This window comes from Podarcis tiliguerta (genome assembly GCF_965153285.1).
Source record: "Podarcis tiliguerta genome assembly, chromosome: 7".
In the NCBI taxonomy this organism is placed as follows: Eukaryota; Metazoa; Chordata; class Lepidosauria; order Squamata; family Lacertidae; genus Podarcis; species Podarcis tiliguerta.
The window spans coordinates 35,074,621-35,094,805 of NC_139540.1; the positions used below are offsets into that span (position 1 = coordinate 35,074,621).

The window sequence follows — 20,185 nt, forward strand, 5'->3', positions numbered from 1 at the left end:
GTGGCGAACTATCCTGCTTCCTTTTGAACTCCTTGGAGTAAAGGTAGGATATGCATGTAGTAAATAAAATGAATATAGCATGAGACACTTTCCCCCATGCCTGTTCTAGGGCATAAGAGAATTTCCCATTGCAAACTGAAAAATTTCCACTTGAAAATTTCCCAGAAACCCATGTCCCTGATGGGAAACCCATAGGCTTTCAGGGCCAAGTGACATTCTGCAGTGGCTTTAGTGACAAACATAATTAGATCTCTTGTTTTGCTTTGTTCTGTATCTGTATTCTAACTCAACTAGTGTTGAAATCAGCACAAGGCTACTTTAAATGGTTTAAGGAAGCACTGACTACCGAATTGACCTAATTAATACCCACCTTTAGCCTTGAAAAGTTGTGCTGCGGCATTCCACTCTTTAATGACCTTGCTCATAAGTAAGACATTCAGGATGACTGATGTTGCGCTTTTAGTCTTTATTACAGCTGAGCAGGTGTTTGGATGGAAGACCTGGGAACCCCATGGAAGTACTTTGAATTCCATGCTGGATATAAACGTTGTTGCAGAGAATAATAGCCCCCTCACAAGACTAATATTATTGTACTAGGGAGTTGTTTTTCCTCATCCCATGCTTATTGTTTACTGGGAGATGTTGCGGGCGAGCCCTTTCAATGACCTTCCCAGCTGAAAGAGGGCTTTAGCGGGTAAGGGAAAGCCCCTCTACACATGATTAGAGGCTCTCATTTGCTACAGGGCTGGGAAGCGTGAGGCTTGTTTCTTGAGGAGAGGGAAATGAAATCCCGGTGACCCCGACCCCAACTCGCATTTCATTTTGAACTCTTCCCTTCACCGTCTTGACTAGAAGCTAGAAGCCATGCGCACATCCCTCCAATCCAGGACCCCAGTGGTTTGGTCCTACTTTAGTGCTAAGAAGGTTGACGAGGAACCAAGGCTGCGCTTGGTGGCCCACGAAGTTCTCACGGGGGGAGCCGGGCTTGGCTTCTCCTTGTCCCTTCTCCGCCCCTAGCGCTTCACAGTGCGTTACGCCAGGCCCGGGGAACCCTCGCCAGTTGCGCCTGAGGAGGCGCAGGAGTCGAGGCAGCCTGGCTCGGAGCCGAGTGGGCGAAGGCTGCCAAGGAAAGCGGCGGCTCCTGTTTGCCATGGGGAGGCGCGGCGCAGACTCGACGGTTTGCTCGGCAGCGGGCTCGGCCGCCAATTTGGCAGCCGCGCCAGGCACTCCTCGCCCTCGTTATTATGTAATGGGGCCGGAGGAGCGGGGCCACGGGAAGCCCTCGCTCGTCCCTCAGTTGCAGCCGCGCCAGGCCGAGGCGAGGGAGTCGGCGGGGAGGTGGCGCCATGAGCCAAGACGAGCCGTGCGCCCTGAAAGGGAACCTCAACGAGCTGCCGGACGGCTCCCCGGTCGTGAGGGCCGCCGTGGCCGCGCTGAGGCGCCGAGCCCAGGAGGAGAACGTGCATCCTTCGCCCTGGTCCCTGTCCGACGCCTTTCTGGTCCGCTTCTTGCGAGCTCGGGATTTCGACGCCGAGCTGGCATGGAAGGTAAAAGGGAACGCGCGGACGCGTGCACGATAGGCGCGTCTAGCCCACCCGGGCTGCGGGGGGCGCCGGCTGCTCAAGGCTGAGCGCGCGCGGGGAAACCTACCTGGCTCACTGTTTTTCAGTGCACACATATCAGGGACTCAGTCCCACCTTGCCTAAGATTGCAGCACTACCACGCTTGCTTGAGATGCCTAAGCTTTCAGGTTGTGACTACAGCACGCATCTCACTACAAGCGAGATGCAGGCAGAGAATCAGTTTGCCCACTGCAAAGCATAAGAGGAGGACATGGGCCGGTTGCACTTCTGTGTAATGAGTCATTGATTTTTGAATTCTGAATTTATTGTTATTCACGTTTTATACTGTATTTTATGTTTTTGTTGTTGTTGCATCAATTAAGTGTTTTAAATTTGTTGTTAGCCGCCCTGAGCCCGGTTTTCTGAACGGGGAAGGGCTGTGTATAAATAAAAATGTATTATTTATTATTATAGCCAGGCTGAACTGTGGCAGGCTAGGGAGAGGGCTTTAGCCACAACAGAAGCAAGCATCACATTGCAATTTAAAGTAGCTCTTAGAACAGCTCTTGGAAACGGCCGTGTATGCACATGCAATAATACTTCAGGATATCATAGAATCATAGAATCATAGAATAGAATCATAGAGTTGGAAGAGACCACAAGGGTCATCGAGTCCAACCCCCTGCCAAGCAGGAAACACCATCAGAGCACTCCTGACATATGGTTGTCAAGCCTCTGCTTAAAGACCTCCAAAGAAGGAGACTCCACCACACTCCTTGGCAGCAAATTCCACTGTCGAACAGCTCTTACTGTCAGGAAGTTCTTCCTAATGTTTAGGTGGAATCTTCTTTCTTGTAGTTTGGATCCATTGCTCCGTGTCCGCTTCTCTGGAGCAGCAGAAAACAACCTTCCTCCCTCCTCTATGTGACATCCTTTTATATATTTGAACATGGCTATCATATCACCCCTTAACCTCCTCTTCTCCAGGCTAAACATGCCCAGCTCCTTTAGCCGATCCTCATAAGGCATTGTTTCCAGGCCTTTGACCATTTTGGTTGCCCTCCTCTGGACACGTTCTAGTTTGTCAGTGTCCTTCTTGAACTGTGGTGCCCAGAACTGGACACAGTACTCCAGGTGAGGTCTGACCAGAGCAGAATACAGTGGCACTATAACTTCCCTTGATCTAGATGCTATACTCCTATTGATGCAGCCCAGAATTGCATTGGCTTTTTTAGCTGCCGCGTCACACTGTTGGCTCATGTTAAGTTTGTGGTCAACCAAGACTCCTAGATCCTTTTCACATGTACTGCTCTCAAGCCAGGTGTCACCCATCTTGTATTTGTGCCTCTCATTTTTTTTGCCCAAGTGCAATACTTTACATTTCTCCCTGTTAAAATTCATCTTGTTTGTTTTGGCCCAGTTCTCTAATCTGTCAAGGTCGTTTTGAAGTGTGATCCTGTCTTCTGGGGTGTTAGCCACCCCTCCCAGTTTGGTGTCATCTGCAAATTTGATCAGGATGCCCTTGAGTCCATCATCCAAGTCGTTGATAAAGATGTTGAATAAGACCGGGCCCAAGACAGAACCCTGTGGCACCCCACTAGTCACTCTTCTCCAGGATGAAGAGGAACCATTGATGAGCACCCTTTGGGTCCGGTCAGTCAGCCAGTTACAAATCCACTGAGTGGTAGCATAGTCAAGACCGCATTTTACCAGCTTCTTTACAAGAATATCATGGGGCACCTTGTCAAATGCCTTGCTGAAATCAAGGTAGACTACATCCACTGCGTTCCCTTCATCTACCAGGCTTGTAATTCTGTCAAAAAATGAGATCAGGTTAGTCTGACATGACTTATTTTTCAGAAATCCATGCTGACTATTGGTGATCACAGCATTCCTTTCTAGGTGCTCACAGATTGTTTGCTTAATGATCTGCTCCAGAATCTTCCCTGGTATTGATGTTAGACTGACTGGGCGGTAATTATTTGGGTCCTCTCTTTTCCCCTTTTTGAAAATAGGGACAACATTTGCCCTCCTCCAGTCTGCCGGGACTTCGCCTGTTCTCCAGGAATTCTCAAAGATGACTGCCAGTGGTTCTGAGATCACATCTGCCAGTTCTTTTAATACTCTTGGATGCAGTTCATCTGGCCCTGGAGACTTGAATACATCTAAACTAGCCAAGTATTCTTGTACTATCTCCTTAGTTATTCTGGGCTGTGTTTCCTCTGCTGAATCATTTCCTCCAAATTCTTCAGGTCGGGCATTGTTTTCTTTATCCGAGAAGACTGAGGCAAAGAAGGCATTGAGGAGTTCAGCCCTTTCTGTGTCCCCTGTTTGCATTTCACCATCTTCTCCTCTGAGTGACCCCACTGTTTCTTTGTTCTTCCTTTTGCTACGAACATACCCATAGAAGCCTTTTTTGTTGCTTTTAACCTCTCTAGCAAGCCTGAGTTCATTCTGTGCTTTAGCTTTTCTGACTTTGTGTCTACACGTGCTGGCTATATGTTTGAATTCCTCTTTGGTGGTTTCCCCCCTTTTCCATTTTTTGTACACATCCTTTTTAAATCTTAACTCAGTTAAAAGTTCTTTAGATAGCCACCCTGGCTTCTTTAGGCACCTTCCATGTTTCCGTCTCATTGGTATTGCCTGAAGTTGTGCTTTTACTATCTCCCTCTTAACAAACTCCCAGCCATCATGAACTCCCTTTCCTTTTAGTATTACTGTCCATGGGATCTCACCCAGCACTTCCCTAAGTTTTATGAAGTCGGCTTTCTTAAAGTCAAGAAATTGAGTCCTAGTATGCTTGGCTGCTCCTTTCCGTTGTATAGTAAACTTCAGAAGAGATATTTAGGAGAACCTTGAGTTAAAGCAGCTTTACATGGCAGCTTTGGGCCCCACCCCACCCCACTCTGGGGCTTCCTACCTTACAAGCTTAAAGATGGACACTACAGTTATTTAACAGCATTGACTTCGTATTCATAGGCACCTTGTTACAAACACACAATACATTATGGCAACTGAGGCCAACCTTCCCTGGCCAGGGAAGAAGGGGTGAGTGAAGCGCCACATCAGGACTAAGGGGCAGGGAGAGAAAGACTAACATTGAGATCTGCTGACCCTGTGAGCCCTGTGGCCTGAGTTGGTCGCCTCACCTGCCCTCATGGGTGGACTTGCTCTGGAAACACACCACGCCTGCTAAATGTTAGAATGAAATAAATTGATGGTATATTTTTGCTTTGCACAGTTTCTGCTTAATGTTACTATTCTTGAGGGGCAGTAAAATACTTGTTTTAAAAATACAAGTCCTTAAAAAAAAGTCGTAGTGAAAAAATAGTTCCCAAAGTTTCTTTACATCACAAAAAAACAAAATATATGGCATTAGATGCACAGCATCACATAAAGAATACCATGTTGTGTGCAGCAAATAGTCCAAAGTTTGTCCTATAAAGCCCAGTGAGAGGCAAGTCCACTGGTCTCTTTTGGATTGTTTATTTGTCCTGAAGCTCACACTTCTATGTTTGCATATAAAACTCCAGAGACATGGTCTTGTAAAATAGTTCCTCATTCATAGATTACTGCATCTGTCTTTGCACCCTATTGGCTAGAACCTTTCAACTTTATATATTTTCCAGTTAATGTGATTCCCCCCCCCCCCCCAGGTGCACTTGCTTTTAAGGAACTTTATATTTCAGGATACTGTTTAGAATTGCCTATTTTTCTTATCCTTTTTGTATTCTTTCTGTATCTTTTTGTGTTTGTAAAAACATCCGTGGTAATGCCTGTGCTTCTCAGTATGGCAAGAAGCAGTAAAAAAAACAAAAGTTACCTGAAGCAAGCAGTAGGTAGGATACTAATATGCTAGCTGTTCCTCTGGTGTGTGGCGGACATCTAAGAAGACCAGTAACATCTGGGTAGGTGCTTTAATTCAGGGATTTTACATGGGGACAAAGGGCCAGTGCTTTTTTTCTTAAAAAATATTTAGGAGTAGTACTCTCGTTTTGACTCAAGAAAACCGCCATTTTATAGTTCAAATCAGGGAAAATAAATACAGTGGTACCTTGGGTTAAGTACTTAATTTGTTCCGGAGGTCCGTTCTTAACCTGAAACTGTTCTTAACCTGAAGCACCACTTTAGCTAATGGGGCCTCCTGCTGCCGCCGCCCCGCCCTAGCACTATTTCTGTTCTCATCCTGAAGCAAAGTTCTTAACCCGAGGAACTATTTCTGGGTTAGCAAAGTCTGTAATCTGAAGCGTATGTAACCCAAGGTACCACTGTACAGTAAATGGACAAAAGATTCACAAAATGTTTAGGGGTATGTGTAAAAGGTAAAGGTAAAGGTACCCCTGCCCGTACGGGCCAGTCTTGACAGACTCTAGGGTTGTGCGCCCATCTCACTCAAAGAGGCCGGGGGCCAGCGCTGTCCGAAGACACTTCCGGGTCACGTGGCCAGCGTGACATTGCTGCTCTGGCGAGCCAGAGCCGCACACAGAAACGCCGTTTACCTTCCCGCTAGTAAGTGGTCCCTATTTATCTACTTGCACCCGGGAGTGCTTTCGAACTGCTAGGTTGGCAGGCGCTGGGACCGAACAACGGGAGCGCACCCCGCCGCGGGGATTCGAACCGCCGACCTTTCGATCGGCAAGCCCTAGGTGCTGAGGCTTTTACCCACAGCGCCACCCACGTCCCCAGGGGTATGTGTACTCCCCCAGAAAAAAGCACTGCAAAGGGCTAATCCACGCACACACTGTTCCTGATCAAAGATGTAGTTATAGTCACCACCTTTAAAAGAGGAGAAGAAGAAGAAGAAGAAGAAGAAGAAGAAGTGGAGGAGGAGGAGGAGGAGGAGTTTGGATTTGATATCCCGCTTTATTGCTACCTGAAAGAGTCTCAAAGCGACTGACATTCTCCTTTCCCTTCCTTCCCCATGACAAACACTCTGTGAGGTGAGTGGGGCTGAGAGACTTCAAAGAGGTGTGACTAGCCCAAGGTCACCAGCAGCTGCATGTGGAGGAGCGGAGACGCGAACCCGGTTCACCAGATTATGAGTCTACCACTCTTAACCACTACACCACACTGGCTCTCATTAGATAAATTAGCTAAATTAAATAAATAAATGCATGGAGGATAATGGTAGCCATTATGGCTAGAAGCTGTTGAGATGTTCTGCCTCTCCTGTTGGAGGCAGCATGCCTCTAAGTACCAGTTGCTGGGAATCCCAAGTAGAGAGAACACTGGCATAGCTAGCCGCTTGGGTGTCTGGTACAGGCGCGTGTCCTGCAGCCTGGGGCAGGGCGAACTGCCCATGGGTTGGGGCGAGCTTCTCCAACGCCTTGAACCTCTCCGCTGCCTCTCCCTCAGCTGTAGGGCAGCTGAGGAAGAGGCAGTAGGCAGAGGCAAGTCCCACGCTACCGTTTCAGGCAGAGTGGAACCTGCAGGCACCTAATCCACCACGTCACTCCTAAAAAGTTTTGTGAGTCCAATTAAAAAAAAAAACTTTGTTTGTCACCCCTGCCACAGTAATGACATCCAGGGTGAGCTGCACCCCCCCCACCCCATTCCTTCGCCAATGGGAGAGAGCACTGTGTTCTCCCATCCTACTTATGGGTTTCCCAAGGGTAAATAGCCAGCCACTGTGAGAACAGGATGTTAAACTGCTGGGCACTTGGCTGAATTTTGTTTTCAGATTTCTCTCTCACACACCCACACAACCCTGTGGCTGCTTTCTGAAAGGGGTGGGAAAGCATGTGCAGTGTTACAATCACAGAACTCCATGTAACATATCTTGTAAACAAATATGGAGCTGCTGTCCCTCTTCGTCCCTCTTTGTTTGCCGTTATAACACAGTGTGTGATGCAATATCATTGCTCTTACACATTGCCCTACCAACAGCCACATATCATTAGATGTTGGTGATGGGGCAGCCCAATGTCACATCATATTGCAAAGAAAAGAGAGGGAAGTGGCTGCTGGTTCCCTCACTGCAAGAAGCGAAGTTACAGGGAACCAGGCAGAGGGCCTTCTCGGTAGTGGCGCCCTCCCTGTGGAACACCCTCTCTTCAGATGTCAAGGAAATAAACAACTACCTGACTTTTAGAAGACATCTGAAGGCAGCCCTGTTTAGGGAAGTTTTTAACGTTTGGTGTTAAACAACAACTGAGAAGTGAAAGAGACAGCACCATATATGGACAGAAGGAATCTCCAGGGACATAACAGTTTTCACACACAGGACAGAATAAAGATAATAGTCTGAGTTTGTCACTTGAAGCTTTATAAACTTATATATTGTAACATCATGAATAGAAATCATTGATTATGTAGCTGTTAACTAAGGGATTATTATTATAACTGAAAAGTAACTGACATTCATTAAGATTATGGAATGCAGTGATTTAAGATAGGAAATGCACCCAAACCACCATGCAGGGAGCCACTTTAACTAAAATGTATTAATTGGAAGTTGACTGCCATTTTGATAATTGTATAATTTGGGGATTAATTGTTATTGTTATAATTTGGCTATTATTGGGGGTATATTGGAAAACTAATTACACACACACACACACACACACACACATTGCATGCTGGTTTGTGCAGTTGCAGGTTCTTGGTTGGTGCAAAGAATAGTAACATAGGATGGTCTTCTATTGAGTCAGACCATTATCTACTACAGTGCCTAGCTCAGTATTGTTTTCACTGATTAGCAGCAGTTTTTCAGGTTTCAGATTGGGATCTATGCCAGACCTACCTGGATATGCTGAGGATTGGACCTTGGACCTTGGGGTGTGCAGCACTGATACTCTACCACTGTTAAAAGAAAGACAAATTTTCAGGGATTATTTAGGAGATTAAGCACCTCCCTTTGTCACGAATAAAACATGGACTCATGTTAATGCCATGTATGGTAACGGACGACGGAATAAATACGTTTGTGTATCTTTTTAAGTTTTGGAAGTCATGCTGCCAGTGGGTAAGGCACAGAGGAAAGCAAAAAGAAAGGAAACAGTGATCTTCAGACCATGAAGTGGCTAGCTGAACATATCCTCAGAAGACGGATATAGGATCTGAATGGCTCAGCTGAAAACCCATACAGTGGTACCTCGGGTTACATACACTTCAGGTTACAGACTCTGCTAACCCAGAAATAGTACCTCAGGTTAATAACTTTGCTTCAGGATGAGAACAGAAATCATGCTTCGGCGGCGCGGCGGCAGTGGGAGGCCCCATTAGCTAAAGTGGTGCTTCAGGTTAAGAACAGTTTCAGGTTAAGAATGGACCTCTGGTACGAATTAAGTACTTAACCCGAGGTACCACTGTATTGTCTTTTAAGCTTCTGATGATAATATAAATGCTTATACCTGCATTTCCAATAATATAAAAGCACAAAGTTTATTTGATGTCTGTTTGCAGTGCCATTCATACATCAATAATACAAGACTACCTGATTCTCTTTAATTCTAGGAAAAATGTACAGGAAATTAGGGCACAGGAAGGAAGAGGGCTCTTGCTGATTCACAGATGCCTGTGTGTTGATTTATTTTATTTCATAAAATTTATATATGGCTTGATTGCAGAAAACCTCATAGCACACATGCAAACATTTCTCCCACATTTTAGCATGCATATAAAACCTTCATTTAATAGGTATGGAACCCCACCTTTACACTTCCTTTCACACACAGACACACACACACACATGCATTTCTCCTCGCATATACTCACAAGAGTACAGAAAGGAAATGAGTACTCCCATAGCTTTTCCTCTCTGTTCTCCTTCCCCTCAAACCCATGTGACCTCTCTCTCATCCCCCCACCTCTCTTTTACTCTTCTTCATCATCCAGACCCTTACTGGTGCTTGCAGGAAGAAACATGCTGTCAACTTACCTCCCATAAGTCTTTGATGGAAGAGGTACAGGGTGAGGGTGTTTGTTGATGCATTGTGGGCTAGAGAAGCAGCTGGAAGGCCATCTACTGACCTTCATTACTTCCAGTGGCCTATCAGAAAGAATATCTCCTGTGCACCAGTCTCAGATCCTTGGCAACTTAAGGATCTCTGGTAACCTAAAACCTTGCAAGCAAGCACAATTTTTGAGTTATATGAAGCTGGTCTGATGGGGAGCATAGAACTGTTGGCATCCTCCCAACAGTGTTGTTGTTGTTGTTTTTAAAGCCTTGGGAGTCTCCAGCATCCACAATTATCTACTCATTTGGGGTGTGTATTTAGTTATATGAAAGAGGGGGAAAAACCACACGGTTGCACCACTTGAATTATATCCAGGTAATTATACTCACTCCTGAGTCAGTTAATGTTAGTTGCTTGCCTTGCACTCCTTTTGTGCAATTATTGATTCACAGTCAGAATAGAACAAGCGCTACAACTAATACTTTGCTACAAATGGCAACATTTATTCATACTGTTACGGGGATCCTAGCAAAGTGATACATTTGGTCTCCAGCCTAACTCCTCACTGGATCAATAATGCACACAAGTGTGCCAGCATTCTTTACTGCTGTGGCTGTGACAGAAAATCTATTATCATCACTATTGTATCTAGGAGCTTTCCTCTGAGTAGTTGAGAAATGGCAAAGATAGAAACGGTTTGTAATTGAGAAAGGCAACATTCATAGTACCCATGCTTTGCATAGATAGATAGATAGATAGATAGATATTAACAACATTAGAAAACAACTTCAAGTGAGTGAAATTACTCAGAGACAACCCTCAGTGTCAAAGTTGGAAAAGAAGAAATACTGCCTTCAAGAAAGGATTTCCTTCAGAACTGTGGCTAGTAAGGAATCTTGAAATACCAATTGGCCCTATAGATAGATGACAGTAACCATTGTAAATAGGGTAATTGTAAATAGGCCAAATTTATTTTTAATGTAGCAGTTTTGTACAAAAGCAGTTTTGCGCAAAATAGCTGTATAAATGAATGAATAAGCACCATGAATATGCCTGGTGAAATAGACGTAAGAACTTCTCTGCTCTCTTAATCTCCCAGGGCAATCTATTTCTAGATTTCTGCTCCAAGTACATACTTCCAGGTAGGGTCTGGGCTTCTCACAACAGCTGCTTGTGTAGGTTTGGCTGACTTAAGCCTTGGTACAACTCTGCTGCCAATACCAATTGTCAGCCTTTTCTTCTTTTGGCTCCGTCTCCTGTTAGACCATATCCACCCACCAACTCCATCGCCTGTTGTGCACATTTACTACCTTTTGACCCTTCCTTTTATGCCTTCCTCTTGCCATTAATAGTCCACAAGGGTTCCTCCTGATCTGGCTGATCAGTCTCCTTCCCACGCTGCTTCATTCAAGGTACTTCACATCAGTGGAAGCACTTGGGAAAATATGGCTTAGGTCAGTGATGGCCAAACTTGGCCCTCCAGCTGTTTTGGGACTACAATTCCCATCATCCCTGACCACTGGTCCTGTTAGCTAGGGATGATGGGAGTTGTAGTCCCAAAACAGCTGGAGGGCCAAGTGTGGCCATCACTGGCTTAGGTCATGGTACCCCTGCAATATATACATAGTCTTAGTTCAGTGTGATACAGTATTCCTGATTTAGGAGCTCGGCACAATCCAGAGATAAGGAATCATGGTGCTTGTTTCATACAGTCCCAAACTGTGCACACTTGTGCATTAAACTTAACAAATCTGTTTCCTTTGCCATAAGTGTTTATTCAAAATAAGGAGGATTATGTTGCAACATAAAGTGTTATTGGAAAAACAAGCATCCTGTTAAAAATGGGGGAAAGGCTAGGAATTAAGCATTGGGAAATATCCATTCAAAGTTCATAAGAATTTCTCCAACATTTGGGAACAAACTGTGAGTCTAGACTTTTTCCAACCCAAATATCTCCGGTTGAAAGCCTAAGGTTGATTAATGTGGCTAAATCATTTCTCATATGAGAAGCACAGAAACCTTTAAAGCTATACATTAATTTATGTTTTGAGCCCTGGGTACTTGTCATTCCTGCTTTAATTGGTAGATGAAAATGCCTTAGAATAACTGTGTTGATGGCTACGATCATGAGATTACAGATGGCCTGAGTGAACTGAATCAGATTTGTTATTGGGTGCATTGGTACAATTGTGAAAATCCATAAGCAAAGTACTCTGTCCCAATGTAAGAAGTATGCATGTTCAGGAAACATGCAGATACTGATCAGAACAATGAAAGACAAAACTCGAATGAAATTATAGGTTGTACGTACACTGATATGAATGCAAGATAAGATCATCTGCCCAAATGTATTCATTAGGTGAGACTGCAGAAAGAAGATGCTGGATTTCTCTATTAAAAGAGAAGCTTGGCTCATTCCTTCATTCTTTTCAGGCACTTCTTCACAGTTGTACATTTAGCTTCTTTGTTCAGCACATTTAGCTACTTAATGTAGTTCTGAAGGTATCAAAAACTGCTCCATATTCCAGAATGATTGCCCAAAGGGACTTACTTCGTGTTGATCATGGGGCAAGTGCATTTAGATATCAACAAATCACTCCTTGGAAGCTTTGTTCTTAATGAAAGTGAGACAATTTATACAGATTTGATAATGGGACCAAAAAATGAAGGAGAAAACTTGTATTATTATTTTGCATTTACGAGAAAGAAAAAGAAATGAATTGTTGACAGAAGAATAGTAATTGAAAGGTAGCTTCATCTACCAGGATAAGTCTTAAAATGAACTGTGGATATTTCCCTGTTTACCTACCGAGTGTAACCTATTAAATAGCAAATATTGTTCCAAGTAAAATTCCTGTTAGACAATACTTATGTAAAAATCATGTTCTGGTTGGATAATAGTTATGTAGTGCTCCTGAATTCTACCTTGTTCTGAATACAGTACCAATGGGGAAAGGATCTGTTTTCTTTTCCTCCAGAAAGACCAACATTGTCTCTGAACCAGGCTAGCAACCAGAAAAATCTCTATAGTGCTCAACAGTCTTGCTGTAAAAAGGTGTTGCTATCTGCATTGTTTATTGGTGGTGTGTGGAAAAATCTAGGGTTGAATCCAATGAAGTCATCCCATCAGCATGAATACTTTCACCTGCACAACAGGACTTTTCCTCCCTTGCCAGTCTGTTTCTGAGGGTTCCCCCAACCTTCCAGAGGAGATTTAGGGGAAGGGAAGTCTCGTTGTGCAGGCAGAAGTCTTTGCACTCGTGGGATGTCTTCTTTGGATACAACCCACATGCTTGGTTTCAGTGATTTCTTTACATGCTTACTCAGATGCAAATAGGATCCAGTGGGGTTTACTCCAAGGTAAGCCAGCACAGGATTCAGCCTAAGTGACCGTGTTAATAATTGTGGGACCCACACCTATGCTGCTTTGCTTGAAATTGTTTTGCTTCTTAACATTGTATACTTGTAAGCAAGTTTTACTTGTTTTCAATTGTATGATTATATACCTTTATGGTGAAGGCTGGGTTGGAAACCTTATACTGGTCCTGTTTTGGAAGCTTATACTTTCTGTCACAATCGTGCACTGTTCTTCCTCCCATCAAATTCAAGGCAATGAACACAAGGGCCTGCTTCCCCACCCCCCTCACAGCAATCATGTGAGGCAGGTTAGCTTGAGATGCTGTATATTGAATGGTACAGGATTAACCTGTGAGCCTCATCTCTGAGTAGGGATTAAAATCCAGACTCCATGCTACCTAATTGCATCACAGGGATTAAACCTGCAACCTTGGCATTATCAGCATCACACTCTTATCGACTAAGCTATCTATGGTCAAGTCTAGTGTTACAGGAGATTAATTTCAACAAAAGGAAACCAGCCTAAATGTTAAAATATATTTGCACACAGTTTATGAACTTAACTGAGATAAAAGTATGCATATACTTAGCAAGAAGGGCAGTAATATTTTACAACATAAGAATCATGTAACAGAATACTCTACAACTGACTGCTTTGCGGTACTATCTCACCCTCTTTCTGCTATTTCTTTCCCAGCTATTGAAAAACTATCACAAGTGGAGAGCTGAATTCCCAGACATAGTTGGAGATGTACGGCCTTTCTCTGTCCTTGGTCTGATGAAATCTGGTTACCTTGGAGTTCTGAAGGAGAGGGACCCAGCTGGTAGCAAAGTTCTCATTTACAGAATTGGCAAGTAGCTTTTCTTTTTGCAACACTGGCAAGTAGCATGCTCTGCCTCTGACTTCTTGTAATGTAAGGCTGTCGTCTCACAGCCCCCACTGGTGGATTTGTAGTACTTCATCAGAATCCTGGATTTGCATGAAGTTAGGGTGGAGGAGGCAGAAGAGAAGGCAGGTTTCACAACAGCAATCGCCATGGCAGGAAGCTAGGAAGGACTCCGAGAATGGAAAGTGGTGGGAGGGGTCTGAATAGATTGGAAAGGGAGGGTTGTTGTGGTCGTGGTTGTTTACAAAAGTAGCACAGGTGGGTGCAACACAGAAATTGTACGCAGAAAATAACACCAAAAAGCAAACACAAAAAGTGCTGCTCCCAGCTCCCTTCTTGCAGCATTGAAACCTTCTTTTAAACTGTCACTTTTTCTCTCAGTGTCTCCCACTTCCACTTTCTTTATTCAAACCTCTGCCACTTGTTTAAAACCTGCATTTTCCTCTCAATATCTCTCCCTTTTCTCTTTCCCCTTTTCTTTTCCTCAGCTGCCTTGTGTGAGAGACATAGAGGATGTGGAGCCCTCAAATATCTCACAGTACTTTCACACAGTGTATTTAGATCCTGGTGCTATGTGTTGACTTCAACATGACATTCCAGATTCAATGTAGAAATTTTGAACAAATATTTTATTATCAAACACTCATACGGTGACAACATCCATCAACTCAGTCGAACCTTCTCTAACTGAACGAGCTAACTGACAGACTTGCTCTTAAGATTCTGTTCATCTTTAAGGTACAGTAACATATAGCATCAGGGTATGTGAGTGCAAAGGGGGCTGTGGAATCTGAGGCAGGAGGAAGCCCAGAAATGGAGGGGGATCTGTGTGCAAGGGAGAATTGTAGGAAGGAGGAGGTAGGAATAAAGGAGATGAAGGTAAAAATAATGGGTTGTATGGACAAAGTGGGCTTTGAATTAGGACACTGGAGGAGACATGGAAGTGGGGATGGTCTGTGTGCAAGCAGGAATTGAGAGAAGGGGAAAGGGGCTGGAGGTTAAAATCAGCTTAGCATTTTTGTAGCCCATGAAGGGTTAGGCATTTATTTAAGTGACATCATTTCAAAGCAGGTGAGATATCAGCAAACGGGTGTATTTTGCCCATTATTCTTGCAGCCTAGTCCACTGTCCAGTTTAAGCCAAAGTACCACGTTTAAGCCATTTTAGTTCCATTGGCCTTTTTGGGGGGGAAAGTGCTTACTTTATTCATCTCCCTCTCTCCTCTCTTTTGTCATTAGGAAAATGGGACCCAAAGACATTCACAGCATTTGATTTGTTTCGTTTAAGTCTTATCACATCTGAGCTCATTGTGAGAGAGCTAGAAACACAGCGGAATGGAGTCAAGGGTATCTTTGATCTTCAAGGATGGAAATTCGCTCATGCATTTCAGATCACGCCTACGGTTGCCAAGATAATAGCTGCCGCGATCACAGTGAGCTTTGGTTCTAAATTTTAGTTATGCTGTAAGCAGATAGTGGCTTTCACGTACCAATGTTTTTGGAGAACAAGAGCATTAGATAGCTCCTGTGTTTTTAATGCAGTCTAATTCTGCTGTTCTAGATGGCTTGAGGTATTCTAACAACACCACTACCGATATTTAGTATTATTAGCACTTGGTCAAGTGGGCAGAGTGTGTCACGTCCTTTTTAGGGAACCACTATAACTCCTGACTGGGAGCTGTGGGGCTGAGCAGAGATGTGGATCCACTGCTGCCTCTTATGTCCTGCTGCTCAGGGTGGAAAGTGTTGGTGGTGGTTCAGGTGTAATGAGGAAACTATTATTAATTAACCCAGGAATGCCAAGAAGGGACGAGGGAAGGGCAGCGCGAGAATGGAGTGCTTAAGCACAAGGCACAGGCAGATCTCAGCTTAATAAGGCAAGATATATCTGTCTGAACTGGGTCATATTCTCCTGAATTTTCTCAACCCCACATTTATTTTCTTTCTTATGAGATAGGCACATTGTGACTGTTTTATAAATGCAGTCCTAAGTACTTGAAAACCTAGGGTTGGCTATGGTCAGAAAACTTCTGCTTAAAATCAAATGTAGTCTGACATTTTGGCAGGTCTGCTCATGTGAATGTAGGCATTAGAATATGAACATCTTAGTCTTCTATCATGCTTCTCTCCACTCTCTTCGCAGGATGCCTTTCCACTAAAAGTTCGTGGAATCCACTTGGTTAATGAGCCTTTGCTCTTTCACCCGGTCTTTGCTCTAATTAAGACATTCCTCTCAGAAAAGATTAAAGCACGGGTGAGTAAATGCTAATTCTTTTTCTATGAAATTCACACATTATCCCAACACATTTTCTTTTTTTAAAAAAAGAGACTACACCTCTTTTATTCCAATAGGGTTCTATAAGTTTTATATTTCATTAATGTGGGTTCATACAATAGTTCAAAATGCCACAAGATGGTGCCATTCAAGCTATTTTCATGCACGTTTCCCATGTAGGCCACACTGTATTCCCCACTGTCTCCAAAGGGTTGCCTACACAAGAACAACAGCCCTTGTAGAGATGCTCCACATTGAACCCTAGAATTGTAGAGTTGGAAGGGACCCTGAGGGTCATCTAGTCCAACACCCTGCAATGCAAGAATCTTAACTAAAGTATATATGGCAGATGACCATCCAACCTCTGCTTAAAAACCTCCAAGGAGAGTCCAACACCTCCCGAGGGAGTCTGCTCCACAGTCAAAGAGCTCCTACTGTCACAAAATTCTTCCTGATGTTCAGTCAAAATCTCCTTTCTTGTAACTTGAATCCATGAGATTAATTGAGAATTACTTGTTTTTGAGAAACTTATGCTGGGTCTTTGTAATCGCAGCATCATTTTCAAAGTGCTCACAGACTTGTACTTCATCTGTTCAGATCCTAGGATGGTTTACAAAATAATCCAATAAAAATATATGTATCACAAAGCAAATAATAAAACTTGAAAACATCAGATAAAAATAATATGTAATCATAAGTCATATAGGCAGATCTTTTGTTTCAGCCAGAGCTCACCAGAGCTCAGTTCCAGCACCTGTTAGGTGGGTGCCATTGCCATTCCAAGAGAGCAAGGGAGAAGTTCATGGTGAGCTCTGGCACCTCTTTTTCTAGAAAAATAGCATTGCATATAGGTAGAGTGCGGCACTTTCAACACCTTGAATTGGGCCTAGTAGGAAACAGGCAGTCAGTGGTCTCATCATGAACAACTGTACACATCAATTTCCCTATTAACTAAGCCACTTGCCTTAACAGGACTTAAACTGTACAATACTCTGAGAGTGAATTTTGTCTTCTTGAATATTATGTAAAAGTAGAAACAATTCCTCTTATTGCAGATCCACATGCATGGGAATAACTATGTTCCTACTCTCCAACAACACTTTCCAGCCAGCGTTCTCCCAAAAGAATATGGCGGTGAAGCTGTCTCCATTGAAACCCTTTCCCAAGAATGGACTAACTTCGTGATGGATTCTGAAAGTTATCTTCAGAGTATTACTCTGTTTAAGTAGTATGTTCTGGGAGAAGCACAGTTATTTGATTATTAACCAAACTATGAGAGAGAGATGATGGTGACGACGACAATGATAGCTTCAGTGTGATTTACAGAAGATTTAAATGGGGGTTGAGGTTGGCTCAGACTACAGAAGTTAGTGAAACAAACAACTACATATGCAAACTTGCCTTAGATAAATGTGAAATTGCTTTTAGACCAATGTCAAATGTTTTGATATCTGAATAATATTTCTGGAGAATACATGCCTTATCTGCTGCATTCTTTCTTAAGGCAAGGAAGAGAACAAGTAAAATGGAAATTTTACGAAAGGGGTGGTGAATGTGTGGGTCCTCTAGATGTTGCTGGACTCTAGCTTCTATTTGCCCTAGCGAGCACAGCCACTGGCCAGGGATAATGGGAGTTTTAGTCCAGTAATGTCTGAAGGGCACAGGCTCCCCGTCCATTTTACAGGAAGGGGAATATTTCCACTAGAAGGCACTTTGCAGCTTCTTATATGTTAATTCAATTGCCTGCTGGATGTACGATTAAAACAAACATAAGAACAGCCTAAGATCAGATCAAAGGCTCATCTACCCCTCTGTTCTTCCTAGTGGCCAACTAGATGCCCTTTAGAAGCTGGCATGTGTGGCAAAGTGGAAGTAGCCATTTTCAGTTTCTTGCCTTAATATCTGGTATTCAGAAATATGGTGCCTCTAAATACGGAAGCTGACTTCAGCTGTTATGACTAATAGCCATAAAATAATCCATCATACACAAAGTTGTCTTATTATCAATCATGAACCTACTTTCAATTATGGTGCCTTTGGGATACTGGAGAGGGATCAAACTTTTTATACAACAATAGCTAGTAATTTAGATATATTTGCAGGCTAAGCTTATGTTTACATAAAATTAATCTTTGTTATATTCAGTGAAGTTTTTACTGAGCCTTCTGTCTACTCCGAAGTAATTGCAACTGGGTTTACTGGAATTTACTCTCAAGTAAGTGAATATAGGATTGCAGGTTTTACTTATTCTTTCATTGTACAAGCTGGCAAGGGGCTAACAAGTAAATACATAAAATAATATGCACCAACTGTAGCATAGTCCTTAGAATAGTGATTGTGCTTAGACACACTTTTTAGCCTTACTGTTTGCTTTCAGAAGATTATCATTCCTTGAAATTATTTTATGGGGAGAGGTGGATTATCTGTGAAATTATCTGGAGAGGGGTTGGTAGCATAGTGCACTAATGGGAAAAGTCACATTTTAGCTGTTACGTATTTATTTATTCCCTAGTTGGGTAAGCCCTGATCTTATCCTCTTGGACCAGCACCCTGAAAAGATGTGAATACCTGCCAATATGAAACAGTTTTACTACAACAGTATTTTCTGCAAAGCAAAAAGGAAAGCTCTATCACGCTGCGGTGCCTTGTCACTTCCCAGCACAAGGCAATGAGCCTATTCTGATGGTTCTGTGGCAGTTACAATAGCTTTAGGTCCTCAGGATGTATAAACTTTTCTTATTGTCATGCATCTGACAAAATGGGCTTTGGGCTCAGAAAGCTTATTCTGCAATAACAGGACAATCACATGCTTCTCCGCTTAAAAGTCACCCTCAACAAGTTAAGTGCACTGGATTGCAGTCTAAAAAAATAGTCTTTAATTAAAGTGTCACAATACTCTGTTGCATGTGATAAATACTTAAGCATTTGCCAACATTGTTCTGAGCAAATTATTTATTAATGGGAAAGATATTTAATTTTCAGATGTCTAATTTATATTTTATCCAGCAATTTTAGAATCCTATAGGGTAGCATGACATCAGCAGAACAGAAAGGAAGAAATCATGTAATTTAGAAATGATAAAGGAACTCTAATTGTACCAAGTGTGCCTAAAAAAAAAAAAACCCCAACCAGCAACATGTTAGCAGATACAATTTGTTATATGCTGTATTTTTTTCTAATTTTGTACATATAAAATTAAACATTATAAATGAGCCAAGCTGTCCCATCATTTGTGTGTGTGTATTTTTTTCTCAACACCACTTGCTTTTATTGCAATACTAAATATTATTTCACCACAGTCTATTTCTGTTCATTCTACACTAAGAGTAGTTTATTAAGCAGTCAAAATTTGAAGACAAACTATGTTAATAGGGCTGGAGGAAGTGCTTTGCATTCAAAGTACTTCCACCAAGCAGCATGTTTTTGTCTGTATGGGGGATGCTCCATTTAAACGGAGCAGTTTTTCTACTGCATAGGAAGGTAAGGGTAAAGGGACCCCTGACCGTTAGGTCCAGTCGTGGACGACTCTGGGGTTGCGGCGCTCATCTCACTTTACTGGCCGAGGGAGCCGGCGTACAGCTTCTGGGTCATGTGGCTAGCATGACTAAGCCACTTCTGGTGAATCAGAGCAGCGCACGGAAATGCTGTTTGCCTTCCCACTGGAGCGGTACCTATTTATCTACTTGCACTTCGTGCTTTCAAACTGCTAGGTTGGTAGGAGCAGGGACCGAGCAACAGGAGCTCACCCCGTTGCGGGGATTCGAACCACTGACCTTCTGATCAGCAAGCCCTAGGCTCTGTGGTTTAACCCACAGTGCCACTCGCATCCCATGCATAGGAAGCTATTTACACTCAAAATGCTTCCTCCAGAAACATTTCAAAGGAACTCTCTGTAACTGCCTATCATCTGATCAGCAGTGGCAGCAAGCCCATCACAAGGCAAGCTCCCAGCGCCAGTCAGCTGATGGTTGCTGAATGTGCATCTTCAGAGGAGGTTGCTGTAGCTGCCACTCTAAAACTTTTATGAGTGTCAATAATCTGAGGTTATTATCACAGCTGGTGACTGACAGGTGGTTAGCCAGCCCATCTATCAAAGTTGGCCTGCAGGGGTTGGATGAATTAGGGATCTGGCCTACTGGTATTGTCCAATTCCTAACCACTCTCAGCTCATAAGCAGTGCCCAAAAGCAATAGCCCTCTGCTACTG

The 20,185-nt window shown here is 43.2% G+C and overlaps 1 protein-coding gene across 1 annotated transcript; it reads left to right on the top strand.

The window, feature by feature from the left end:
• Positions 1-923: 923 nt before the first annotated feature.
• On the top strand, positions 924-19,196 carry TTPA (alpha tocopherol transfer protein). Its single transcript, XM_083451393.1, has 5 exons — positions 924-1,547; positions 13,515-13,668; positions 14,943-15,136; positions 15,847-15,957; positions 17,034-19,196. The coding sequence occupies exons 1-5, from the start codon at positions 1,347-1,349 to the stop codon at positions 17,205-17,207; spliced, it is 834 nt and encodes a 277-aa protein (XP_083307519.1). The 5' UTR covers positions 924-1,346; the 3' UTR covers positions 17,208-19,196.
• Positions 19,197-20,185: the final 989 nt, after the last annotated feature.